Consider the following 25,033-nt stretch of genomic DNA (forward strand, 5'->3'; position numbering starts at 1 on the left):
CAGTCTACCCTCTCTCACAAGTAAGAGAAAGTTTAGTTTGCTTATGTTAATGTGGATATGCCATTTAAGCGGGAGGAAATACTATATTTTATATATTGGGACTAACTATTTATGTACTATGTGGGTTTCTGAAGCCGTAGTTCTAATGCTAAGCATTATGGGTATTGAAGTCGGTTGTTAAAGGGACTTCCTGAAGTAATGTAAGACACATAACTTTTCAATAAAACACTCGTTGCATCTAAAACGATGTATCAGTCTCGGTCCCCATTCCCGAGTCTAAAGTTCATCCGAAGAGTCAAGATACAACATAGCCCTTTTGTATAAACTCCCTAGTCCCTGCTTATGACAAGCATACTCTTAACATGATGCTGCCACGGCAATACTTGAAAATACAGAGGATCAACAACATCGCATTCACTCCATATTTAATGGCTGTCTGAAACAGTAAAAAGAAGGAAACCAACTTTTTATTTAACTAGGCAAGTAAGTTGAGGACTAATTATTATTTACAATGATGGCCTAGGAACAGTGGGTTAACTGCCTTGTTCAGAGACAGAATGACAGATTTTTACCTTGTCAGCTCGGAGATTCGATCCACCCAACGCTCTAACCACTAGGCTACCTGCCGCCCCTTAACTAAACTTAAATACAGTCCTTTTGCCCTCAAATCTCCAGTTTTTATATGGCACGCTGGGGACTCACATGAATTCTATGAGGTGTTTGTCTGTGAGTTGTAGTTATATGTCCTAGAAACCATGACTTTACCATAGATATAGCTCACAGCCATCACAGTTGATGGAGAGAGGGCTGGCCATGCGGCAGAGGATGTGGAATAAGTTCATCTCCGAGAACTCATAGAGAAATCCCTGAGCAGTTGAGGACGGGACTTCATCAAAACTACACTGATGTCAATTCAGCTCTATATGATGTCAATGCAGACAAATATTCATTGACCTTCTTTGGTGAAAATCAATAAGAAACTACAAATTAGCATAAAAACAGGAATAATATTTATTGTTTATTGCATTTACATTCAGGACCAAGGAGAACACAGCTCAATAGCATTCCACATTCTGTGAAGAAACTGTACATCTGTCCCCATGAAAATATGTAAAACCAATAGATCACTTAGATTACACAGTCATCTCACTGCTGACCACCAGCTTTTCAAAGCATGATGATATTGATGTGTTCATAACAAAGTGGGAAGGTGGTAATTACCAGTTGTGAAGTCGTAAATACCAGTTGGATGCATTCACATGCATTGAACTCATTGAGAAACTCAGATAGGCTAAGAGCCAAGAAGCTGCATCAACCATAAACTGTAAGTACAGATATCATGTTTGTACAAAAATTATAGTGTTCAAAAACATTTAAGGACATATTTTTGTAAATAATGTTTTGTTGTTGCATTGAACTGCTGAAAATGATGATAAAAGGGTAATTTCGTCAGAGGTCAGCATGTGGGAGAAGTCGGACCTCAGGGAAGATAGACGAGTTTCCCACTAATAATTACCAGTTGGAGGGGCGTACAAGTGGACTTTTACCAGTCGTATGTGGTAAATACCACCTTCCCACTTGCTTATGATTGCAGCATAACTCCTATAGTCCTGCTGTATTGTCTCTGGTACAGTAGGCCTAACTATCTCTGTGTATCAGAAGTCTTTAATCAGATTCTGTATGTTCCAGTGCTGCCCACTACACTCCTGAAGGATGAGCTGGTAGTAGGTGTCCTCCCCTGGTGCAATCTCCAGACATCTCTTTGTCTGTCTGTTCTGGATGGCTTTTCCCTGTAAAATACAACAAACATTCTACTGTACAGCATCACAATAATAAAAAAATGAAAAAAGTCAAAGACATCTCCGTTGTTTCCAACAATTTATAAGCATCAAATTCCCTATTTCATTTTTAAGTGCTTACCTGTTGGAAGTCCCAGAGCATGTGGAATCCCTTCTGCTGGGCCACCTTGCACTCATACAGTCCTGGGGTTCGAGTGCCAGTGTCCACCAGACAGCGATTACTGTTGTACTTGTGAGACTTGATGCCCCCAATGTAGATCTCCCCACTGGCTCGATAATAACAGTTCTGGACAGAGAGTATAGATATTTAGGCTTTTCTGAGTCTGTGGTATTGACAGTACTTTGCATTGTGGCATGGATTGAATACCAAGTCTGCCATGGGATGAACCATATTATACATGTAGTTAAATTCTAAGATATTAAGCAATGTTTCTACAAACCTGTGGACCAAAATAATGACATCCATATAAAATAGGTGTGTTCCCTGGAACTGGGCCTTGATCTATACAGAGATCCATCTTCTGGTCATTGACCAGCTGTTGATTTTATGGACAGAGATTAAACAGTTATAAAAGTGCAGATTCCTATCCTGATTTATGACCCTGCATCCTATTGAAAAAAGGATGCCATGTATGCCACTAAACACAGTTCGTGAGGAAAAAGTTCCAGAACAACTGTAACATTTTAGCATCACTCACAGCTCCATAACCAAGCAAGTCACCCAGGGGGTCTAACATGGGATACACGTTATTTTGTACATAATGTTTCTGCAACCGTATCTGACGGCAAAAAAATAGCTCCTGGATATCAGGACAGCGATCAATCACCTCGGATTAGACACAGATTTTTTCTTCAACAAGCAAGACGCACAGGACCTTCTCCAAACACCCAACAGGGCCAACATCCCCGTTATTTGCCAGAGGAAGAAACGCAGGTACAGAGCACACAGAACAGGATGCCTCATGAGGACCCGCAGAAAGCTGCTATTACCGTCAATATTACTCGCCAACGTGCAATCATTGGACAATAAATTAGACGAGGTACGATCGCGAATATCCTACCAACGGGACATCAAAAACTGTAATATCCTATGTTTCACGGAATCGCGGCTGAATGACGACATGGATATTCAGCTAGCGGGATATACGCTGCACCGGCAAGATAGAACAGCAACAGTAAGACGAGGGGGGGGGGGGGGGGGGTCTGTGCATGTTTGTAAACAACAGCTGGTTCACAAAATCTAAAGAAGTCTCTAGATTTTGCTCACCTGAAGTAGAGTATGTTGTGATAAATTGCAGGCCACACTACTTGCCTAGAGAGTTTTCAGCTATACTTGTCGTGGCTGTTTATTTACCACCACAGACAGATACTGGCACTAAAACCGCACTCAGTCAGCTGTATAAGGAAATAAGCAAACAGGAAACCCCTCACCCAGAGGTGGCGCTCTTAGTGGCCGGAGACATTAATGCAGGGAAACTTAAATCAGTTCTACCAAATTTCTATCAACATGTTAAATGTGCAACCAGAGGGAAAAAACTCCACACACAGAGACGCGTATGAAGCTCTCCCTCGCCCTCCATTTGGTAAATCCGACCACAACTCTATCCTTCTGATTCCTGCTTAAAAGTAAAAATTAAAGCAGGAAGCACCAGTGACTGGGTCTATAAAAAAGTTGTCAGATGAAGCAGATGCTAAACTACAGGACTGTTTTGATATCACAGACTGGAACATGTTACGGGATTCTTCCGATGGCATTGAGGAGTACACCACATCAGTCACTGGCTTTATCCATAAGTGCATCGAGGACGTCGTCCCCACAGTGACTGTACGTACATACCCTAACCAGAAGCCATGGATTACAGGCAACAGTCGAGCTAAAGAGTAGAGCTGCCGCTTTCAAGGACTCTAACCCGGAAGCTTACAAGAAATCCTGCTATCCCCTGAAATGAACCATCAAACAGGAAAACTGTCAATACAGGGCTAAGATTGAATATTACTACACCGGCTCCGACGCTCGTCTTATGTGGCAGGGCTTGCAGACTATTACAGACTACAACAAGAAGCACAGCCGCGAGCTGCCCAGTGACACAAGCCTACCAGACGAGCTAAATCACTTCTATGCTCGCTTCGAGGCAAGCAACACTGAGGCATGGATGAGAGCATCGGCTGTTCCGGAAGACTGTGTGATCACGCTCTCCGTAGTCGACGTGAGTAAGACCTTTAAAGCAGGTCAACATACACAAGGCTGCAGGGCCAGACGGATTACCAGGACGTGTGCTCCGGGCATGTGCTGACCAACTGGCAGGTGTCTTCACTGACATGTTCAACATGTCCCTGATTGAGTCTGTAATACAAATATGTTTCAAGCAGACCACCATAGTCCCTGTGCCCAAGAACACAAAGGCAACCTGCCTAAATGACTACATACCCGTAGCACTCACCTCGATGGCCATGAACACCATTATCCCAGAAACCCTAGACCCACTCCAATTTGCATACCGCCCAAACAGATCCACAGATGATGCAATCTCTATTGCACTCCACACTGCCCTTTCTCACCTGGACAAAAGGAACACTTATGTGAGACTGCTATTCATTGACTACAGCTCATTCAACACCATAGTACCCTCAAAGCTCATCACTAAGCTAAGGATCCTGGGACTAAACACCTCCCTCTGTAACTGGATCCTGGACTTCCTGACGGGCTGCCCCCAGATCAGCCACGCTGATCCTCAACACTGGAGCACCCAGGGGTGCGTGCTCAGTCCCCTCCTGTACACCCTGTTCACCCACGACTGCATGGCCAGGCACGACTCCAACACCATCATTACATTTGCAGACAACACAACAGCCTGATCACCGACAACGATGAGACAACGATGAGACAGCCTATAGGGAGGAGGTCAGAGACCTGGCAGTGTGGTGCCAGAATAACAACCTATCCCTCAATGTAACCAAGACTAAGGAGATGATTGTGGACTTACAGGAAAAGGAGGACCGATCACGCCCCCATTTTTACTGACGAGGCTGTAGTGGAGCAGGTTGAGAGTTTCAAGTTCCTTGGTGTCCACATCACCAACAAACTAGAATGGTCCAAACACACTAAGACAGTTGTGAAGAGGGCAGGACAAAGCCTATTGCCCCTCAGGAAACTAAAAAGATTTGGCATGGGTCCTGAGATCCTCAAAAGGTTCTACAGCTGCAACATCGAGAGCATCACTGCCTGGTACGGCATTGCTTGGCCTCCGACCGCAAGGCACTACAGAGGGTAGTGCGTACGGCCCAGTACATCACTGGGGCTAAGCTGCCTGCCTTCCGGGACGTCTACAACAGGCGGTGTCAGAGGAAGGCCCTAAAAATTGTCAAAGACCCCAACCACCCCAGTCATAGACTGTTCTCTCCACTACTGCATGGCAAGTGGTATTGGAGTGCCAAGTCTAGGACAAAAAGGCTTCTCAACAGTTTTTACCCCCAAACCACAAGACTCCAAAACAGGTAATCAAATGGCTACCCGGACTATTTTCCTTGTGTGGCCCCCCCAACCCCTCTTTTACACTGCTGCTACTCTCTGTTTATCATATATGCATAGTCTCTTTAACTATACATTCATGTACATATGTATATACTACCTCAATTGGCCCAACCAACCAGTGCTCCCGCACATTGGCTAACCGGACTATCTGCATTGTGTCCTGCCACCCGCCACCCACCACCCGCCAACCCCTCTTTACGCTACTGCTACTCTCTGTTCATCATATATTCATAGTCACTTGAACCATATCTACATGTACATACTACCTCAATCAGCCTGATTAACCAGTGTCTGTATGTAGCCTCGCTACTTTTATAGCCTCGCTATCGTTTTTCACTGTCTTTTTACTGTTGTTTTTATATCTTTACTTACCTATTGTTCACCTAATAGATGTTTTTGCTCTATTGGTTAGAGCCTGTAAGTAAGCATTTCACTGTAAGATCTACCTACACCTGCTGAATTCGGCGCACGTGACAAATAAACTTTGATTTGATTAGATAATGAGTTGGATGTATGACCCTGCATCCTATTGAAAAAGGATGCCATGCATGCCACTAAACACAGTTGGTGAGGAAATAATTATCGAACAACTGTAACATTTTAGCATCACTCACAGCTCCATAACCAAGCAAGTTACCCAAGGGGTCTAACATGGGATACACGTTATCCAGATACCACTGGAAGGGTTTGCAGTTCAGTCTCTTTCTCAACTTCTTCCTCTCTGAAACATCCCCAATGTCTATGCCGTGATCCTGTGGTGAGAAAGACGATTTCCAAATCAGAAACACAGGCCACCTATTATCCACTTTTGCTTACTGCCATCATTTTACATGGATCCTATGATCTTTATTGTGGCATTGAGTAATAGACCATTTTTTAAATAATATTGACTGTCTAGTCTACTTATTTTCAAACACAAGGCATGCAAAACAGCAATCATTGCTATTCTATAGGAACAGCTGAACAAAACCTACTGTTTGATTGGTTTGTTGTGTACAGTACCTTCAGTGGGATGTTCCAGGCAATGTTGACATTATGTTTGTAGTCATCCATCCAGACCTCAGCCACTCTCAGAGCATTCCTCTTCATTGTAATGCTCAGGTCGGGGAGATAGGGTTTATGGGCCCTCTCGATGTGGGCTATTTTAGAACAAGGTATGACCTCGACACTTCCACCACATAGCCACACCTCGACACACCAAACACCAAGAGAGAAGGAAGAGTTTATAGATATGGACTGAAGTGTCTGGATGTTGGATGTAGATTGGTTTGTTCAAACTGAATGACTCAAGGACAAAAAGTAATTCTGCAAACACAAGTCTGCTTTGATTTCAAACATTCATTTAGAAACTGTAGCAGAGGGGCTTACCCGGATACCCAGTTCAACATTTTCTCCTCCATAGATCTTCATACCACCATCCAGAGCACCAATTTCCCCAAAGAACAGGCGATCAACCACTAGTATGCCCATAATGGAGGGGCTCCTGACAAACATACAGTACAAATCATGGTCATTTCCACATTGGGAGAAGTGACATTCATTTAATGAATATATAATGCAAAATAATAATCCAGGTGTAAATATTAGGTATGATTTTCCTCCCAATGCTGTGCTTTCCTTATCGCCTATTCAAACAGATTTGTGAAACTGGACTATCATCCTATACTGAAATCACAAACAACTCACTTTCCTGGCTGTGACTCGTCTTTCAAGGCATACCACTCAGGTCTGAAGGACTCATACATACACCACAGGGCCCAGTCAAAGGCATCTGCAGCAGGCACATAACGTGTGACTGTCAAGTCATCGAATTGGACGTTGTCAAACACCGGTGTCAACACCAACGTGCGGTCCTCCTTTATCCGAGCTAACAGAGGCTCCGCCCTGTTCACAGAAACACAGAGTCAAAACACCATGTTGGGGGGGGGGGATTCAGAAAGTCTCACTGAGATATTTCATTTAGACTACCATTCCACATGGACCTCTATGTGGGCGTCCAAGATGGCCACCACATCTCCTTCAGCTTCCCTCCACCCTGAGAGGCGGGCCTGTGTGAGACCGAGCTGCTCTGAGTGTCTCACTCTCTTCACCAGGCCTGGACGCTCTTCATGGATGAAGCTGATGTAGGCATCCAACTTCTCCTTTAGATCGTCTGTGAAAGCACACAATTGCAAATCGGTGGTGCACAACAAACGTTGAAAGCCACACCTTTCAATCAAAGTTCAATCTAAATGTTAACAATTGTAATTTCAAATGTTTCTATATGTAGAGAAGAGACCAAATATGCAAACCATTGGAGCTGTGGTCATCCACCAGTATAATGTCTTTGAGCAGGCGTTGGGGGGTCTTGTCTATGATGCTGCGGACGGCTCTCTTGATGATTGACAGGGCCTCGTCCAAGTAGATCAACACCACGCTGATGGTGGGCAGGTCATGGGGATACTGGTGCTTAGCACACCTAACAGGCACAACAAACACATTTGGTCCACCTCATGTCATTCATTCACTTCACCAAGCTGCTGTTTCACTCTTAAAGTGATTGCCAATTTCAATATCATTGCGAGAGCTTGGACAGCATTTTTGTCAAAATGTATTTATTGACATAGCCTCGCTCTGTTCAATGTTCTCTACCTATATAGTACTCTAAATACCCCATTTCACGTTGTTCAGTTTAAAAGAATACAAGATAAAGAATTGCTCACACCGTTCAAACAAATGAGAGGTAGAACCTTATTAGATAGATAAAACCTTCTAATTCTAAGGTCACGATTGCTCAAATTGCATTCACAGTGCTGAGATGGAATTGACCTCGGATGGCCGCAATGCAACAGACTGTGGTTAGAATTTATGATATTGAGTTGGAGTTGGAGGAGGGATGAGGAAAATGATTTACTTAGGATCGCGAGTATCAGGGATTTCCCTGTTCAGGGGTAGTCTGTCACTCAGGAAGGCGTTGTATCCATACATCTGAAACAGCCCCTCTGCCTCTTTCTGCTCCTCCTCTGAGAGCTCATCACCCCAGCGTGTAAACAGAGCTGAGTTGGGGTACACCTTCTTCACCACCTTCCTGTCCTTCTTGACCTCGGGAGCCTTCACAGCCTGCCCCTCTTTCAGACTGCTCCCGTCGTTGATTGTCTTCACTGTGGACACACATGACAGCTGTTCATCACACTGTAATAAATGTGTTATGACTGCCAGAATCAACATGAGTCACTCCTTTTGATGCAAACAGAGCATGATCTCATATACATAGCTTCAGTCACTGTTTTATGTGTTTTTTTAAAAGTTGATTAATAAGGTTTTTGTTTATTATTGTTTTATTTTATTTTTTGGGTAGGTCAGCTTTAATATTGCAGATAGATTGTAGCTTCCATCAATGTAATTGTCAGCATCATTTCTAATCGTCAAAATATTTTTGGGTAAATATATAGAGTATATTTAAATGTGTATATACATACACATACCCACATATATAAATATACAGTATCACAAAAGTGAATACACCCCTCACATTTTTGTAAATATTTGAGTATACCTTTTCATGTGACAATACTGAAGAAATTACACTTTGCTACAATGTAAAGTAGTGAGTGTACAGCTTGCATAACAGTGTACATTTTCTGTCACCTCAAAATAACTCAACACACAGCCATTAATGTCTAAACCGCTGGCAACAAAAGTGAGTACACCCCTAAGTGAAAATGTCCAAATTGGGCTCAAAGTGTCAATATTTTGTGTGCCACCATTTTCCAGCACTGACTTAACCCTCTTCCGCATGGAGTTCACTAGAGCTTCACATGTTGCCACTGGAGTCCTCTTCCACTCCTCCATGACAACATCATGGAGCTGGTGGATGTTAGAGACCTTGCACTCCTCCACCTTCCGTTTGAGGATGCCCCACAGATGCTCAATAGAGTTTAGGTCTGGAGACATGCTTGGCCAGTCCATCACCTTTACCCTCAGCTTCTTTAGCAAGGCAGTGGTCGTCTTGGAGGTGTGTTTGGGGACATTATCATGTTGGAATACTGCCCTGCGGCCCAGTCTCCGAAGGGAGGGGATCATGCTCTGTTTCAGTATGTCACAGTACATGTTGGCATTCATGGTTCCCTCAATGAACTGTAGCTCCCCAGTGCCGGCAGCACTCATGCAGCCCCAGACCATGACACTCCCACCACCATGCTTGACTGTAGGCAAGACACACTTGTCTTTGTACTCCTCACCTGGTTGCCGCCACACACGCTTGACACCATCTGAACCAAATAAGTTTATCTTGGTCTCATCAGACCACAGGACATGGTTCCAGTAATCCATGTCCTTAGTCTGCTTGTCTTCAGCAAACTGTTTGCGGGCTTTCTTGTGCATCATCTTTAGAAGAGGCTTCCTTCTGGGACGACAGCCATGCAGACTAATTTGATGCAGTGTACGGCGTATGGTCTGAGCACTGACAGGCTGACCCCCCACCCCTTCAACCTCTGCAGCAATGCTGGCAGCACTCATACGTCTTTTTTCCAAAGACAACCTCTGGATATGACGCTGAGCACGTGCACTCAACTTCTTTGGTCGACCATGGCGTGGCCTGTTCTGAGTGGAACCTGTCCAGTTAAACCGCTGTATGGTCTTGGCCACCGTGCTGCAGCTCAGTTTCAGGGTCTTGGCAATCTTCTTATAGCCAAGGCCATCTTTATGTAGAGCAACAATTCTTTTTTTTCAGAACCTCAGAGAGTTCTTTGCCATGAGGTGCCATGTTGAACTTCCAGTGACCCGTCAGTATGAGGCAATGTGAGAGCGATGACACCAAGTTTAACACACCTGCTCCCCATTCACACCTGAGACCTTGTAACACTAACGAGTCACATGACACCAGGGAGGGAAAATGGCTAATTGGGCCCAATTTGGACATTTTTACTTAGGGGTGAACTCACTTTTTTTTGCCAGCGGTTTAGACATTAATGGTTGTGTGTTGAGTTATTTTGAGGGGCCAGCAAATTTACACTGTTATTCAAGCTGTACACTCATGTAACGGCTTTCTTCCTGGGAAGGAGAGGACAAAAGCGCAGCGTGCTGAGTGTCCATCTTATTTAATAATAAATACAAACAGAACACTTCAAATACAAAATAACCAATGTGGCAAAACCGAAACAGTCCTATCTGGTGCAGAAAACACAAAGACAGGAAACAAACACCCACAAACAAACAGTGAAACCCAGGCTACCTAAGTATGATTCTCAATCAGAGACAACTAATGACACCTGCCTCTGATTGAGAACCATACTAGGCCGAAACATAGAAATCCCAAAATCATAGAAAAACAAACATAGACTGCCCACCCCAACTCACGCCCTGACCATACTAAATCATGACAAAACAAAGGAAATAAAGGTCAGAACGTGACAACTCACTACTTTACATTGTAGCAAAGTGTAATTTCTTCAGTGTTGTCATATGAAAAGATATACTCAAATATTTACAAAAATGTGAGGGGTGTACTCACTTTTGTGATATACTGTACATACACTACCGGTCAACAGTTTCAGAACACCTGCTCATTCAAGGGTTTTTCTTTATTTAGACTATTTTCTACATTGTAGAATAATAATGAAGACATCAAAACTATGAAATAACACATATGGAATTATGTAGTAACCAAAAAAGTGTTAAACAAATGTTACATTTGAGATTCTTCAAATAGCCAGCCTTTGCCTTGATGACAGCTTTGCACACACATTTTCTCAACCAGCTTCATGAGGTAGTCACCTGGAATGCATTTCAATTAACAGGTGTTCTTTGTTAAAAGTTGATTTGAGGAATTTCTCTCCTTCTTAATTAAAGTGTTTGAGCCAATCAGTTGTGTTGTGACAAGGTAGGGGGTATACAGAAGATGGCCCTATTTGGTAAAAGACCAAGTCCATATTATGGCAAGAACGCTCAAATAAGCGAAGACAGTCCATCATTACTTTAAGACATGAAGGTCAGTCAATACGGAACATTTCCAGAACTTTGAATGTTTCTTCAAGTGCAGTCGCAAAAACCATCAAGCACTATAATGAAACTGGCTCTCATGATGACCGACACAGGAATGGAAGACTCAGAGTTACCTCTGCTGCAGAGGATAAGTTCATTAGAGTTACCAGACTCAGAAATTGCAACCCAAATAAATGCTTCACATAGTTCAAGTAATAGACACATCCCATCATCAATTGTTCAGAGGAGACCGCATGAATCAGGCCTTCATGTTCAAATTTCTGCAAAGAAACCACTACTAAAGGACACCAAAAAGAAGAAGATACTTGCTTGGGCCAAGAAACACGAGCAACAGTGTTTGGTCTGGTGAGTCCAAATTTTAGATATTTGGTTTCAACCGTCGTGTCTTTGTGAGACACGGTGTGGGTGAATGGATAGTATCCACATGTGTATGGGAAATGGTGTTATGGTGTTGGGGTGCTTTGCTGGTGACACTACCTATGATCTATTTAGAATTCAAGGCACTCTTAACCAGCATGGTTACCACAGCATTCTGCAGCAATACGCCATCCCATCTCATTTGGGCTTAGTGGGACTGTCATTTGTTTTTAAACAGGACGAAGACCCAACACACCTCCAGGCAGTGTAAGGACTATTTTACCAAGAATGAGACTGATGGAGTGCTTCATCAGATGACCTGGCCTCCACAAGACCTCAAACAAATTGAGATGGTTTGGGATGAGTCGGACTGCATAGTGAAGGAAAAGCAGCCATCACGCGCTCAGCATATGTGGGAACTCCTTCAAGACTATTGGAAAAGCATTCTGGGGAAGCTGGTAGAGAGAATGCCAAGAGTGTGCAAAGCTGTCATCAAGGCAATGGGTGGCTATTTGAAGAATCTCAAAAGTAAAATATGCACTGCTCAAAAAAATAGAGGGAACACTAAAATAACACATCCTAGATCTGAATTAATGAAATATTCTTATTAAATACGTTTTTCTTTACATAGTTGAATGTGCTGACAACAAAATCACACAAAAATTATCAATGGAAATCAAATGTATCAACCCATGGAGGTCTGAATTTGGAGTCACACTCAAAATTAAAGTGGAAAACCACACTACAGGCTGATCCAACTTTGATGTAATGTCCTTAAAACAAGTCAAAATGATGCTCAGTAATATGTGTGGCCTGCGCGTGCCTGTATGACCTCCCTACAATGCCTGGGCATGCTCCTGATGAGGTGGTTCTCCTGAGGGATCTCCTCCCAGACCTGGACTAAAGCATCCGCCAACTCCTAGACAGTCTGTGGTGCAACGTGGCGTTGGTGGATGGAGCGAGACATGATGTCCCAGATGTGCTCAATTGGATTCAGGTCTGGGGAAAGGGCGGGCCAGTCCATAGCACCAATGCCTTCCTCTTGCAGGAACCGCTGACACACTCCAGCCACATGAGGTCTAGCATTGTCTTGCATTAGGAGGAACCCAGGGCCACCCGCACCAGCATATGGTCTCACAAGGGGTCTGAGGATCTCATCTCAGTACCTAATGGCAGTCAGGCTACCTCTGGCAACACATTAAGAGAAATGCCACCCCACACCATGACTGACCCACCGCCAAACCGGTCATGCTAGAGGATGTTGCAGGCAGCAGAACGTTCTCCACGGTGTCTCCAGACTCTGTCACGGCTGTCATGTGCTCAGTGTGAACCTGCTTTCATCTGTGAAGAGCACAGGGCGCCAGTGGCGAATTTGCCAATCTTGGTGTTCTCTGGCAAATGCCAAACGTCCTGCACGGTGTTGGGATGTAAGCACAACCCCCACCTGTGGACATCAGTCCCTCATACCACCCTCATGGAGTCTGTTTCTGACCGTTTGAGCAGACACATGCACATTTGTGGCCTGCTGGAGGTCATTTTGCAGGGCTCTGGCAGTGCTCCTCCTTGCACAAAGGCGGAGGTAGCGGTCCTGCTGCTGGGTTGTTGCCCTCCTACGGCCTCCTCCAAGTCTCCTGATGTACTGGCCTGTCTCCTGGTAGCGCCTCCATGCTCTGGACACTACGCTGACAGACACAGCAAACCTTGCCACAGCTCGCATTGATGTGCCATCCTGGATGAGCTGCACTATCTGAGCCACTTGTGTGGGTTGTGGACTCCGTCTCATGCTACCACTAGAGTGAAAGCACCGCCAGCATTCAAAAGTGACCAAAACATCAGCCAGGAAGTATAGGAACTGAGAAGTGGTCTGTGGTCCCCACCTGCAGAACCACTCCTTTATTGGGTGTGTCTTGCTAATTGCCTATATTTTCCACCTGTTGTCTATACCATTTGCACAACAGCATGTGAAATGTATTGTCAATCAGTGTTGCTTCCTAAGTGGACAGTTTGATTTCACAGAAGTGTGATTGACTTGGAGTTACATTGTGTTGTTTAAATGTTCCCTTTATTTTTTTGAGCAGTGTATTTTGATTTGAACACTTTTTTGGTTACTACATGATTCCATATGTGTTATTTCATAGTTTTGATGTCTTCACTATTAGTCTACAATGTAGAAAATAGTCCAAATAAAGATAAATCCTTGAATGAGTAGGTATTCTAAAACTTTTGACCCCACCGGCTAGGTACAAGGTTGTCAAGTTTCTAAACATCAGCTTTGAGAATTTCCTTGGGGGGCTTTGGCTTTTAGGACCAACCCTGCCAGGCAGGCTCAGAATATTGAGGGGGCGGTGCTGCTTTAGTAGTTCTCTGGCTGCAGTCATCTTTCTGATTTGACTGCATATTTGGTATTTTGGTATTTTATTAGGATCCCCATTAGCTGTTGCAAAACCAGCAGCTACTCTTCCTGATGTCCACACAAAACATGAATCATGACATAATACAGAACATTAATAGACAAGAACAGCTCAATGACAGAACTACATAAAACATACATATCAATGCATACGCAAACTATCTAGGTTAAATAGGGGAGAGGCGTTGTGCCGCGAGGTGTTGCTTTATCTGGTTTTTGAAACCAGGTTTACTGTTTATTTGAGCAATATAAGATGGAACGGAGTTCCATGCAACAATGGCTTTATATAATAAGGGTACGCTTTCTCAAATTTGTTCTGAATTTGGGGACTGTGAAAAGACCCCTGGTGGCATGTCTGGTGGGATAAGTGTGTGTGTGTCAGAGCTGTGTGTAAGTAGACTATGCAAACAATTTGTGATTTTCAACACATTCATGTTTCTTATAAAAAGAAGAAGTGATGCAGTCAGTCTCTCCTCAACTCTTAGCCAAGAGAGACTGGCATGCATAGCATTTATATCAGCCCTCTGATTACAATGAATAGCAAGATGTAGTGCTCTGTTCTGGGCCAGCTGCAGCTTAACCTTGCATCACTGGACCACACAACTGGACAATAATGAAGATTAGACAAAACTAGAGCCTGCAGAACTTGCTTTTTGGAGTGTGGTGTCAAAAAAGCAGAGCATCTCTTTATTATGGACAGACCTCTTCCCATCTTTACAACCATTGAATCTACAGTGCCTTGCGAAAGTATTCGGCCCCCTTGAACTTTGCTACCTTTTGCCACATTTCAGGCTTCAAACATAAAGATATAAAACTGTTTTTTTTTTGTGAAGAATCAACAACAAGTGGGACACAATCATGAAGTGGAACGACATTTATTGGATATTTCAAACTTTTTTAACAATCAAAAACTGAAAAATTGGGCGTGCAAAATTATTCAGCCCCTTTACTTTCAGTGCAGAAAACTCTCTCCAGAAGTTCAGTGAGGATCTCTGAATGATCCAATGTTGACCTAAATGACTAATGATGATAAATACAATCCACCTGTGTGTAATCAAGTCTCCGTATAAATGCACCTGCACTGTGATAGTCTCAGAGGTCCGTTAAAAGCGCAGAGAGCATCATGAAGAACAAGGAACACACCAGGCAGGTCCGAGATACTGTTGTGAAGAAGTTTAAAGCCGGATTTGGATACAAAAATATTTCCCAAGCTTTAAACATCCCAAGGAGCACTGTGCAAGCGATAATATTGAAATGGAAGGAGTATCAGACCACTGCAAATCTACCAAGACCTGGCCGTCCCTCTAAACTTTCAGCTCATACAAGGAGAAGACTGATCAGAGATGCAGCCAAGAGGCCCATGATCACTCTGGATGAACTGCAGAGATCTACAGCTGAGGTGGGAGACTCTGTCCATAGGACAACAATCAGTCGTATATTGCACAAATCTGGCCTTTATGGAAGAGTGGCTAGAAGAAAGCCATTTCTTAAAGATATCCATAAAAAGTGTTGTTTAAAGTTTGCCACAAGCCACCTGGGAGACACACCAAACATGTGGAAGAAGGTGCTCTGGTCAGATGAAACCAAAATTGAACTTTTTGGCAACAATGCAAAACGTTATGTTTGGCGTAAAAGCAACACAGCTCACACCATCCCCACTGTCAAACATGGTGGTGGCAGCATCATGGTTTTGGCCTGCTTTTCTTCAGCAGGGACAGGGAAGATGGTTAAAATTGATGGGAAGATGGATGGAGCCAAATACAGGACCATTCTGGAAGAAAACCTGATGGAGTCTGCAAAAGACCTGAGACTGGGACGGAGATTTGTCTTCCAACAAGACAATGATCCAAAACATAAAGCAAAATCTACAATGGAATGGTTCAATAATAAACATATCCAGGTGTTAGAATGGCCAAGTCAAAGTCCAGACCTGAATCCAATCGAGAATCTGTGGAAAGAACTGAAAACTGCTGTTCACAAATGCTCTCCATCCAACCTCACTGAGCTCGAGCTGTTTTGCAAGGAGGAATGGGAAAACATTTCAGTCTCTTGATGTGCAAAACTGATAGAGACATACCCCAAGCGACTTACAGCTGTAATCGCAGCAAAAGGTGGCGCTACAAAGTATTAACTTAAGGGGGCTGAATAATTTTGCACGCCCAATTTTTCAGTTTTTGATTTGTTAAAAAAGTTTGAAATATCCAATAAATGTCGTTCCACTTCATGATTGTGTCCCACTTGTTGTTGATTCTTCACAAAAAAATACAGTTTTATATCTTTATGTTTGAAGCCTGAAATATGGCAAAATGTTGCAAAGTTCAAGGGGGCCGAATACTTTCGCAAGGCACTGTATATGTTTTGACAATGACAGTTTACAATCTAAGGTAACGCCAAGTAATTTACTCTCCTCAACTTGTTCAACAGCCATACCATTCATTACCAGATTCAGCTGAGGTCTAGAACTTAGGGAATTATTTGTACCAAATATAATGCTCTTAGTTTTAAAGATGTTAAGGACCAGTGTATTACTGACCACCCATTCCAAAACAGACTGCAACTCTTTAAGAGTTTCAGCGACTTAATTTGCTGTGGTTGCTGATGCGTATATGGTTGAATCATCAGCATACATGTACACACATGCTTTGTTTATTGCCAGTGGCAGGTCATTGGTAAAAATAGAAAAGAGTAGCTACCCTGCGGTACACCACACTTTGCATGTTTGACATTAGAGAAGCTTCCAAAAAAGAAAACTCTGAGTTCTATTACATGGATAGCTCTGAATCCATAATATGGCAGAGGTTGAAAAGCCATAACACATACGTTTTTTCAACAAGTTACTGTCAATAATATCAAAGGCTGCACTGAAATCTAACAGTACAGCTCCCACAATCTTCTATCGATTTCTTTCAACCAATCATCAGTCATTTGTGTCAGTACATGTTCAGTGTCCTTCTCTCGAAGCATGCTGAAAGTCTGTTAATTTGTTTACAGAGAAATAGCATTATATTTGGTCAAACACAATTTTTTCCAACTGTTTGATCAGAGCTGGCAGCAAGCTTATAGGTCTACTGTTAGAACCAGTAAAGGCCGTTTTACTGGGTTGCGGAATTACTTTGGCTTCCCTCCAGGCCTGAGGACAAAGACTTTCCTCTAGGCTCAGATTAAAGATATGAGAGATAGGAGTGGCTATAGAGTCAGCTACCATCCTCAGTAGCTTTCCATCTAAGTTGTCAATGCCAGGAGGTTTGTCATTATTGATCGATAACAATAATTACTTCACCTCTCCCACAGGAAATTAAAATTCAAACTTGCAAAGCTTTTCTTTCATTATGCATGAACACAATGGCTTACTGTTCGTTGTTGGTATTTACTAAGTTTGCTAATTAAGTAATTATACAAATAATTGGCAACATCAAACAGTTGTGATGAATAAGCCATCTGATTCAATAAAAGAGTTGAATTTGTCTTTCTGCCCCTAATTTCATTTAAAGTAATCCAGTTTTTTTTCCATCATTCTTTATATAATTTATTTTGGCATTATAATACAGTTGTCTTCTTTTTGAGTTTAGTTCAGCCAGTCAGATGTGCAGCCAGACTCTCCTTTTGCCTCTCCTTTCAACCATAGTTTTTCAATTCCTCATCAGTCCATGGAGCCTTAACAGTTCTAACAGTCAGTTTCTTAAAAGGTGCATGTTCATCAATAATTGGAAGAAGCTATTTAATAAATTCATTAAGTGCAGCATCTGGATGCTCCTCATGAATCACAGACCAAATATTTTTAACATTCTCCACACAAGAGTCACAACAAAATATTTTGTATGTATCTCTTAAACACTAATTAAGGTCCAGCTGTTGGAACTTTGGCTTTCCTGGATATAGCTACCATTGTGATAACTGCAGCCAATGGGCATGGGTACAGCTTCAGAACAAAGTTCTACAGTATTAGTAAAAATGTGATCGATACATGTGGATGATATTGTTCCTGTAGCGTTGGTAAACACCCTGGTAGGTTGATTAATAACCTGAACCAGATTACAGGCACTGGTTACAGTAAGAAGCTTCATCTTGAGTGGACAGCTTGATGAAAACCAGTCAATATTCATATCCCCAAGAAAGTAGACCTCTGTTTACATCACATACACAATCAAGCATTTGACACATTATTTAGAGATTGACTGTTAGTACTTGGTAGCCTAACAAAAGGCTTTAGATGTGCCAAGTGAACCTCTGTCACGAACCGGCTCAAAGCCCGTAACAAAAGGGAGACAACGTGGAGGTAAGGAGTAACAAAATAGATATTAAATAAAGCAACTAAGGAAAATATACAATGGTGTGTGTAATCAGTAGTGTAAGTGAATGTTTTGCATGCATGAATGTGATAATGCAGGGTGTTGAAAGGTGCCAAAGCAAACAACCAAAAACCACAAAGAAACACAACAAAATCTATAAAGGTGTCTGCATGGAGAGAGTCTCTTCCATGAATGTGGAAGAGGTCTATTTATCCTGGGACACACCGGGCCCAGGTGTTTCCCAAGTAGCTGACCACACTCCCAACTCCGCCCACCGGCATCCTAATAAGGAAACAAGAACAAAGAGAGAATACGGCAGACAGAGTGGCAGGGTCGTCACATTCCCCCCCCATAAAACCGGGGACCAACAAGGGCCCCGGAACAACGACACAGCCTCTGCGTCCCAAATTGACACAGCCTCTGCGTCCCAAATTGACACAGCCTCTGCGTCCCAAATTGACACAGCCTCTGCGTCCCAAATTGACACAGCCTCTGCGTCCCAAATTGACACAGCCTCTGCGTCCCAAATTGACGAGGGTTTACATGTTCACACCTCCACCTGCCCCAGCCAACATCCTCCTCCCCAGACCTCAGCAACCTTTGCGCATAGGAAGCAATGTTTAAGAGGAAAGAAGAACACAAGACCAGGAGAGAACAGACAGGAAAGATAGAACATGACAACCCCAAACAATGGTCAGTCACGTAAACATTCAGGAACTTGGCACAAAAGTCCACAACAGCTACAAACTCCAACGAAAGAACATCAGGGACCTTCTTAATTTTTACAACAACTCCCAACGATTCATAGTCACTTCCAACGATTCGTAGTCACGTCCAACGATTCATAGTCACTTCCCAAAGTAACAGAATTTCACTAATTTCAATCATTCTACCTTGTAGTGTTCAGCGATCTTCAACAGCTGTTCTTTCGTACATAATTCTAACAGTTCCTCTGATGGAAAGCGAATGAACTCATCTACATGAGACACCATAGTTATAAGTAAATAATCTTGCTCAACCCCTCTGCTGAGCACATTAGACCACAACCAAAGAAATGACAATCACCCTGAGCACCACAGAAGAGAGATGGGATACGGAGCTTCCCCAAAACCTACAATAACTCAACCCTAGTCTTTGTGCAGATTTGCGGTGGGAATGTACGCACTGTAGCCACCTGGCAAGGAAATAAAACTCCCCAGCATGCTGGCAAATGCCACCAAGCCACGGATGTGCCCCCGAGACAACTGCCCAGTCCAGACACCACACAAAAATAACAAACATTTAACCATGCCCAACATGTCCAAAAATGACACGTCGCTAAGCCTATCAGGGGAAAAAGGCTATAGCTCCGGGTAGCAAGTTCCACTACCCTACCCAAATCTCCCACCGAGGTACACAACCGATTACTCACCTCAGACTGACATCCCAACAGAAAGTAGAACAAGATTTTCCAGGCTGGGCAGGGCCTGGAAACTAACCATTATACTCTCCAACGCAGCACACAAACCAAACAACAAAGGCAAACAATACTGGACCTATCTAACTCAAAACAAAATATGCAAACCAAACACGTACCTCCACGGTCTCCCAACCCAATACATTCAAATATCCCGGATGAGCCCCCACTTGTCACGAAACGGCTCAAAGCCCGTAACAAAAGGGAGACAATCGTGGAGATAAGGAGTAACAAAATATATATTTATTAAATAAGTAACTAAGTATAATATACAATGGTGTGTGTAATCAGTAGTGTAAGTGAGTGTTTTGCATGCATGAATGTGATAATGCAGGGTGTTGAAAGGTGCCAAAGCAAACAACCAAAAGGCCACCAAGAAACACAACAAAATCTATAAAGGTGTCTGCATGGAGAGAGTCTCTTCCATGAATGTGGAAGAGGTCTATTTATCCTGGGACACACCGGGCCCAGGTGTTTCCCATGTAGCTGACCACCCTCACATCTCCCCCATAAGCATTTCTGTCTCTTCTGTAGATGTTATATCCTTGTATTGCTACTGCAATGAATTATCTAAGTGTGTCTCAGAAATGGCTAATATATGAATGTTATCTGATGTTAGCAAATTATTGATTTCGTGAACCTGATTTCTAAGGCTACATATATTAATATGGGCTATTTTCAGCCCTTTCATGGATAGCTTATAAGAGGATAGACATAATATTGAAAAGAGCAAACAAAGCTAGAGAAAAAAATATACATTCAGCAGTCCATTAATCAATTGTGTGTGTGTGTGTGTGTGTGTGTGTGTGTGTGTGTGTGTGTGTGTGTGTGTGTGTGTGTGTGTGTGTGTGTGTGTGTGTGTGTGTGTGTGTGTGTGTGTGTGTGTGTGTGGCTCTCTCATCCCTTCCATGCTTCTGGGAGGGAGGGTGGACAATGAGCCTGTTATGGCGAATGTAAGCAATTTCCCATGCTGTCACGCCCTGACCGTAGAGATATTTTTATTCTCTATGTTTAGTTGGTCAGGGTGTGACTCGGGTGGGAAACTCTATGTTCTGTGTTTCTATGTTTTGGCCGGGTATGGTTCATACTTAGGCAGCCTTTTTTCCTTTTGTATTTTGTGGGTAGTTGTCTTTTTTAGTCGCCTGTATAGCCCTTGTAAGCTTCGTGTTCGTTTTTGTTGTTTCTTGTTTTGTTGGCGACATTTATAATAAAGAAAAACGTACGCTCACCACGCTGCACCTTGGTCTGGTAATTTCCTCGACGACGAGCGTGACACATGCACTCTGGTAGCTTTCATGGCTGCAATCAGTTATTTCCTCTTCTGGTGCACAGCTTCAGGATATTCCTCATTTAGGATGATGATATGATATGATATGTCCCTCTCAAGTTCTTGGCTCTTTCCAGAACAGCTTCCTTGTCCTTGAACCTCAGGAACTTGACCACTATCCGCCTGGGCCTGTCACCTGGGCCGGTTGTGGGCTTTCCGGTCTTGTGGGCGCGCTCCACCTCAATCTTCATGTGGTCCATCTTCAATTTCTCAGAGATCATTTCCCTCACTTTGTCCTCAGGTAATAAATACATAAACTATATTTATAATTTATTTAAAAATGTATATCCCATATCTGCACAAAATTGAAAGCTCTCTCAACACCCCTGCTCACAAACACACATGAGCTCTGGGATTTGCAACCCTTACTGTATCCTTTTTCACTCGCTTAACCCATCACAATACATCTGCACATACCCACATACTGTGCCTTCTATGTCCTCTGTTTGCTGTGTTTTATCTCTTCCATGTTGATTGAGTACTTTTGTGTTCCAGTTCCTTATATTTGAAGATGCATTATTTCACTAATTATTTGTTATTGTAATGCTGTCTTATCAATTTATGAAATACTATTATTGGAAAGTCTAATACTCATTATTTTCCAACATCTAAAAAAAAAGGTGTGCGTAACTGGTGGCAGTGAAGTCAGACGCAGGAGAGAAGAACTAGGTAATAACCAGAGCAGTTTAATACAAAACCAACAGCATCAAAATAACCATAATTTGTACAAAACCCGACTCGCACCAGTAACAAATGTGCATAAGCACTACAAACAAACAATTCCACACAAAGACATGGGAGGTACAGAGGGTTAAATACACAACACTTAATGAGGGAAATGAGAACAAGGTGTGTAGGAAAAGAAGACAAAACAAAATGGAAAATGAAAAATGGATCTATGATGGCTAGAAAACCGGTGACGCCTACCACCGAACACCACCCGAACAAGGAGAGGAACCGACTTGGGTGGAAGCCATGACACATCTAGAATGGTATAGTGTAGTTGTAGTTTATTTCTTTAACAATTGTTGTATTTTATTGCTTTTCTATACATTTTTTTATTACAATCCCTATTATGGCTGTCACAGGGGAACACCACGATCCTGGTCGTGGTGGATCGGTTTTCTAAGTACTGCCTTCTCCTCCCTTTGCCCGGTCTCCCTACGGCCCTACAGACCGCTGAAGGCCCTGTTTACACACGTCTTCCGGCACTATGGGGTGCCTGAGGACATAGTTTCTGATCGGGGTCCCCAGTTCACGTCCAGGGTCTGGAAAGCGTTCATGGAACGTCTGGGGGTCTCGGTCAGCCTCACCTCGGGTTTTCACCCCGAGAGAAATCGGCAGGTGGAGAGAGTGAACCAGGATGTGGACCTGTCACCGTTTCAGTGCGTGTTGGGCTATCAGCCGGTCCTGGTAAGGTGGCAACAGAGTCAGACCGAGGCTCCTGCGGTGGAGGAATGGGGCCAGCACTCAAAAGAGGCCTGGAGAGCCGTCCAGGAAGCTCTGAAATGGGCCAGTGGGCGGCAGAAGGAGAGCGCTGACCGCCACCGCAGTGAGGCCCCTGTGCCGCCTGCCCTACCGGAAGCTGGGCCCTCAGTTTGTGGGGCTATTTAAAGTCCTGAGGAGAATAAACGAGTTGTGTTATAGGTTACAACTCCCCCTTACTATCGTATTAACCCCTCATTTCAGGTGTCTCTCCTCAGGCCGGTGGTAGCAAGTCCACTGCAGGACGTTGAGGTGTGGGAGGTCCCTCTGCCCCCCCTCCGGACATTGAGAGGGGCCCGGCGTACACTGTACATGCCATCCTGGATTCTAGTCGTCGGGTGAGGGGCCTGCAAGTACCTTGTGGATTGGGAGGGGTACGGTCCGGAGGAGAGGTGCTGGGTGCCAGTGGGGGACATCTTGGACCCATCTCTGCTGGGTGAGTTCCACCGCCTCCACCCGGATCGGCCGGCGCCTTGCCCCCCGGGTCGCCCTCGAGGCTCGCGCGTCGGAGGGGGGGTACTGTCACGACTCCCCTGCTTGTTCGGGCGGTGCTCGGCAGTTGTCGTAGCCGGTCTACTAGCCGCCACCGATCCCTTTTTCCTTTTCTGTTGGTTTAGTCTTAATAGTTGCACCTGTTCCTTTTTGTGTTTCTGGATTTTTGGTCTATTTAAGCCTGTTAGGCCCACGTAGGTTTGTGCGCGATTAATTTTGTTCACTGTCGGTTGTGGATGTGTTCTCCTTTTCTCCAGACCGTTGGCCTGTGTTTTGGGCTGGTCAGTGTTATGCGCCCTGTATTTGGCGTGACTGTTTTATGCCAGAGAATAAATACTACAAATCAACCCTCTGCTCTCTACACCTGAGGCTGTCATTTTGCGTTTTGGTTTGTTCTGTTGAACAGCTGTTTTTTCTGGACTGCGTTCCTGTTGTTCTGTGGCTACTGTTGTGGTCCTGTTCCTGTTCTTTGGACTTGTAAATAAAACGCCCTTTCTTGCAATTCGCTCTCTCCTACGCCTGACTCCACACCCACCTCTCCTAGGGAGAATCTGACAATCAGTGCATTATGACACTCACCAGGACTCCATCATCTCCTTGATTACCTGCCCTGTATATGTCACTCCCTTTGTTTCCTTCCCCAGGCGTCATTGTTGCTGTTTCATGTCTGTGCGCTGTTCGTGGTTCTTACTTTGTATTATGTTGTGTTTATTTATTAAAACATTCACTCCCTGAACTTGCAATCCGACTCTCAGCCCACATCATTACACTTTCTGTCTCGGAACATTTGGTTATCAATAAACAGTTTATCATCTACAAGAGCTACACGTTTCCCTTTCAATTTATTCTCCTTGAAGATTGGGTACAGAACTTTGCGCCATTCTGCAATTTTTTATGTTGGAGAATTACCTTGATGTAACTGTTGTAAAAGTGTTTTATTTTTTGTAAATGTAAAATGAAGCAATATGGCAAACTTTGGCACATAGAAGTTGATAGATCAAAACTGAATAAATGTAGTTCAACCAGCAACAGTATACAGGATTAAAGAACAATCTAAAGTGGTAATTTTATTTAATTCTTTTTTAGTTTATTTAAACTCTTTATTTAATTGGGAACAGATTCCCTTCTACAATCATCACTGTGAAGTGTGAATGAACTTTTTCTGGGATCAACTCTACATGTAGGCGCAGGCTAGATTCTAATGTGTTCTCAAATACTCCCCTCTAAATCTGCCCAACCAGCCACAACAGTGGCAGATTGCAGTCCAGGTACAGTACTTGGACAGAGCTACTGGTATTTCTCTTCCAGGTAAGTCAGAGGTAAATGAAGGAGATTGAGACTTACCCAGCTTCTCGATGTGAGCCTCCATCTTCTCCAGCCTCTTGAGAATGTCCTGGCCCCTGGCCGATTCATTCTGATGGGCCCCCTGCAGTCTCTCCCCATGAGAATGAACCTCCCACTTAATGGATGTGATGTAGAGTATTCCAGCAGCCATGGCCAGCAAAGGGGCCAGCTGTCGAACCCAGCCTAGCCTCATCGTCCCTAAGCGTGTGAGTGCTCAGCCTGGGGATACAGACAGGATGGCCTTCCTCTATCACTCTCTCACTAAGATCCAGGCTCGCCTGAAAGGAGGAAGTGTGAGGTGCACCATACCTGGCTGGCACTCAGGGGGTGTGAGTTTCTTATCCTAATATTCAAATTAATTTCTGACTAAAAGCACACAGTTACTTTTATTTGACTTTGGGCCTTGAATCTTTACATTGTAACTTGATAGCCTTTTGTCTTGAAAGATCTAAGCACAATGAAATACCAACACCTTTTTTAAATACTTGAGAAAGGATTCAGGATATGTTGTATCCTGTTAGAATGAATTTGCACAACTGAACAGGTTCAATTCAACCATT

At 43.5% G+C, this 25,033-nt stretch overlaps 1 protein-coding gene across 1 annotated transcript; it reads right to left on the reverse strand.

The window, feature by feature from the left end:
* Positions 1–987: 987 nt before the first annotated feature.
* LOC110500068 (putative polypeptide N-acetylgalactosaminyltransferase 8) lies at positions 988–24,837 on the reverse strand. The gene is made up of 11 exons (XM_021577211.3): positions 24,474–24,837; positions 8,225–8,471; positions 7,623–7,789; positions 7,300–7,483; positions 7,018–7,215; positions 6,700–6,814; positions 6,334–6,519; positions 5,946–6,083; positions 2,240–2,335; positions 1,921–2,085; positions 988–1,790 (listed from the first exon to the last, which is right to left on the reverse strand). Exons 1-11 carry the CDS (start codon positions 24,664–24,666, stop codon positions 1,656–1,658), a joined length of 1,824 nt encoding a protein of 607 aa, XP_021432886.3. The 5' UTR covers positions 24,667–24,837; the 3' UTR covers positions 988–1,655.
* Between the last annotated feature and the right edge of the window lie 196 nt (positions 24,838–25,033).

The sequence above is a fragment of the Oncorhynchus mykiss genome, chromosome 21, assembly GCF_057628025.1.
Source record: "Oncorhynchus mykiss isolate SJ-2025 chromosome 21, ASM5762802v1, whole genome shotgun sequence".
Classification (NCBI taxonomy): domain Eukaryota; kingdom Metazoa; phylum Chordata; class Actinopteri; order Salmoniformes; family Salmonidae; genus Oncorhynchus; species Oncorhynchus mykiss.

Bases quoted from the DNA above. Each gene is read 5' to 3' on its own strand.
- LOC110500068 (XM_021577211.3), bottom strand. From the start codon at position 24,666: ATGAGGCTAGGCTGGGTTCGACAGCTGGCCCCTTTGCTGGCCATGGCT. The intron at 7,484-7,622 runs GTTTGCATATTT...GTGCTTTCACAG, and splicing joins GGATGACCACAGCTCCAATG to ACGATCTAAAGGAGAAGTTG. The intron at 2,336-5,945 runs GTGAGTGATGCT...TAAAATCAACAG, and splicing joins ACTTGCTTGGTTATGGAGCT to CTGGTCAATGACCAGAAGAT.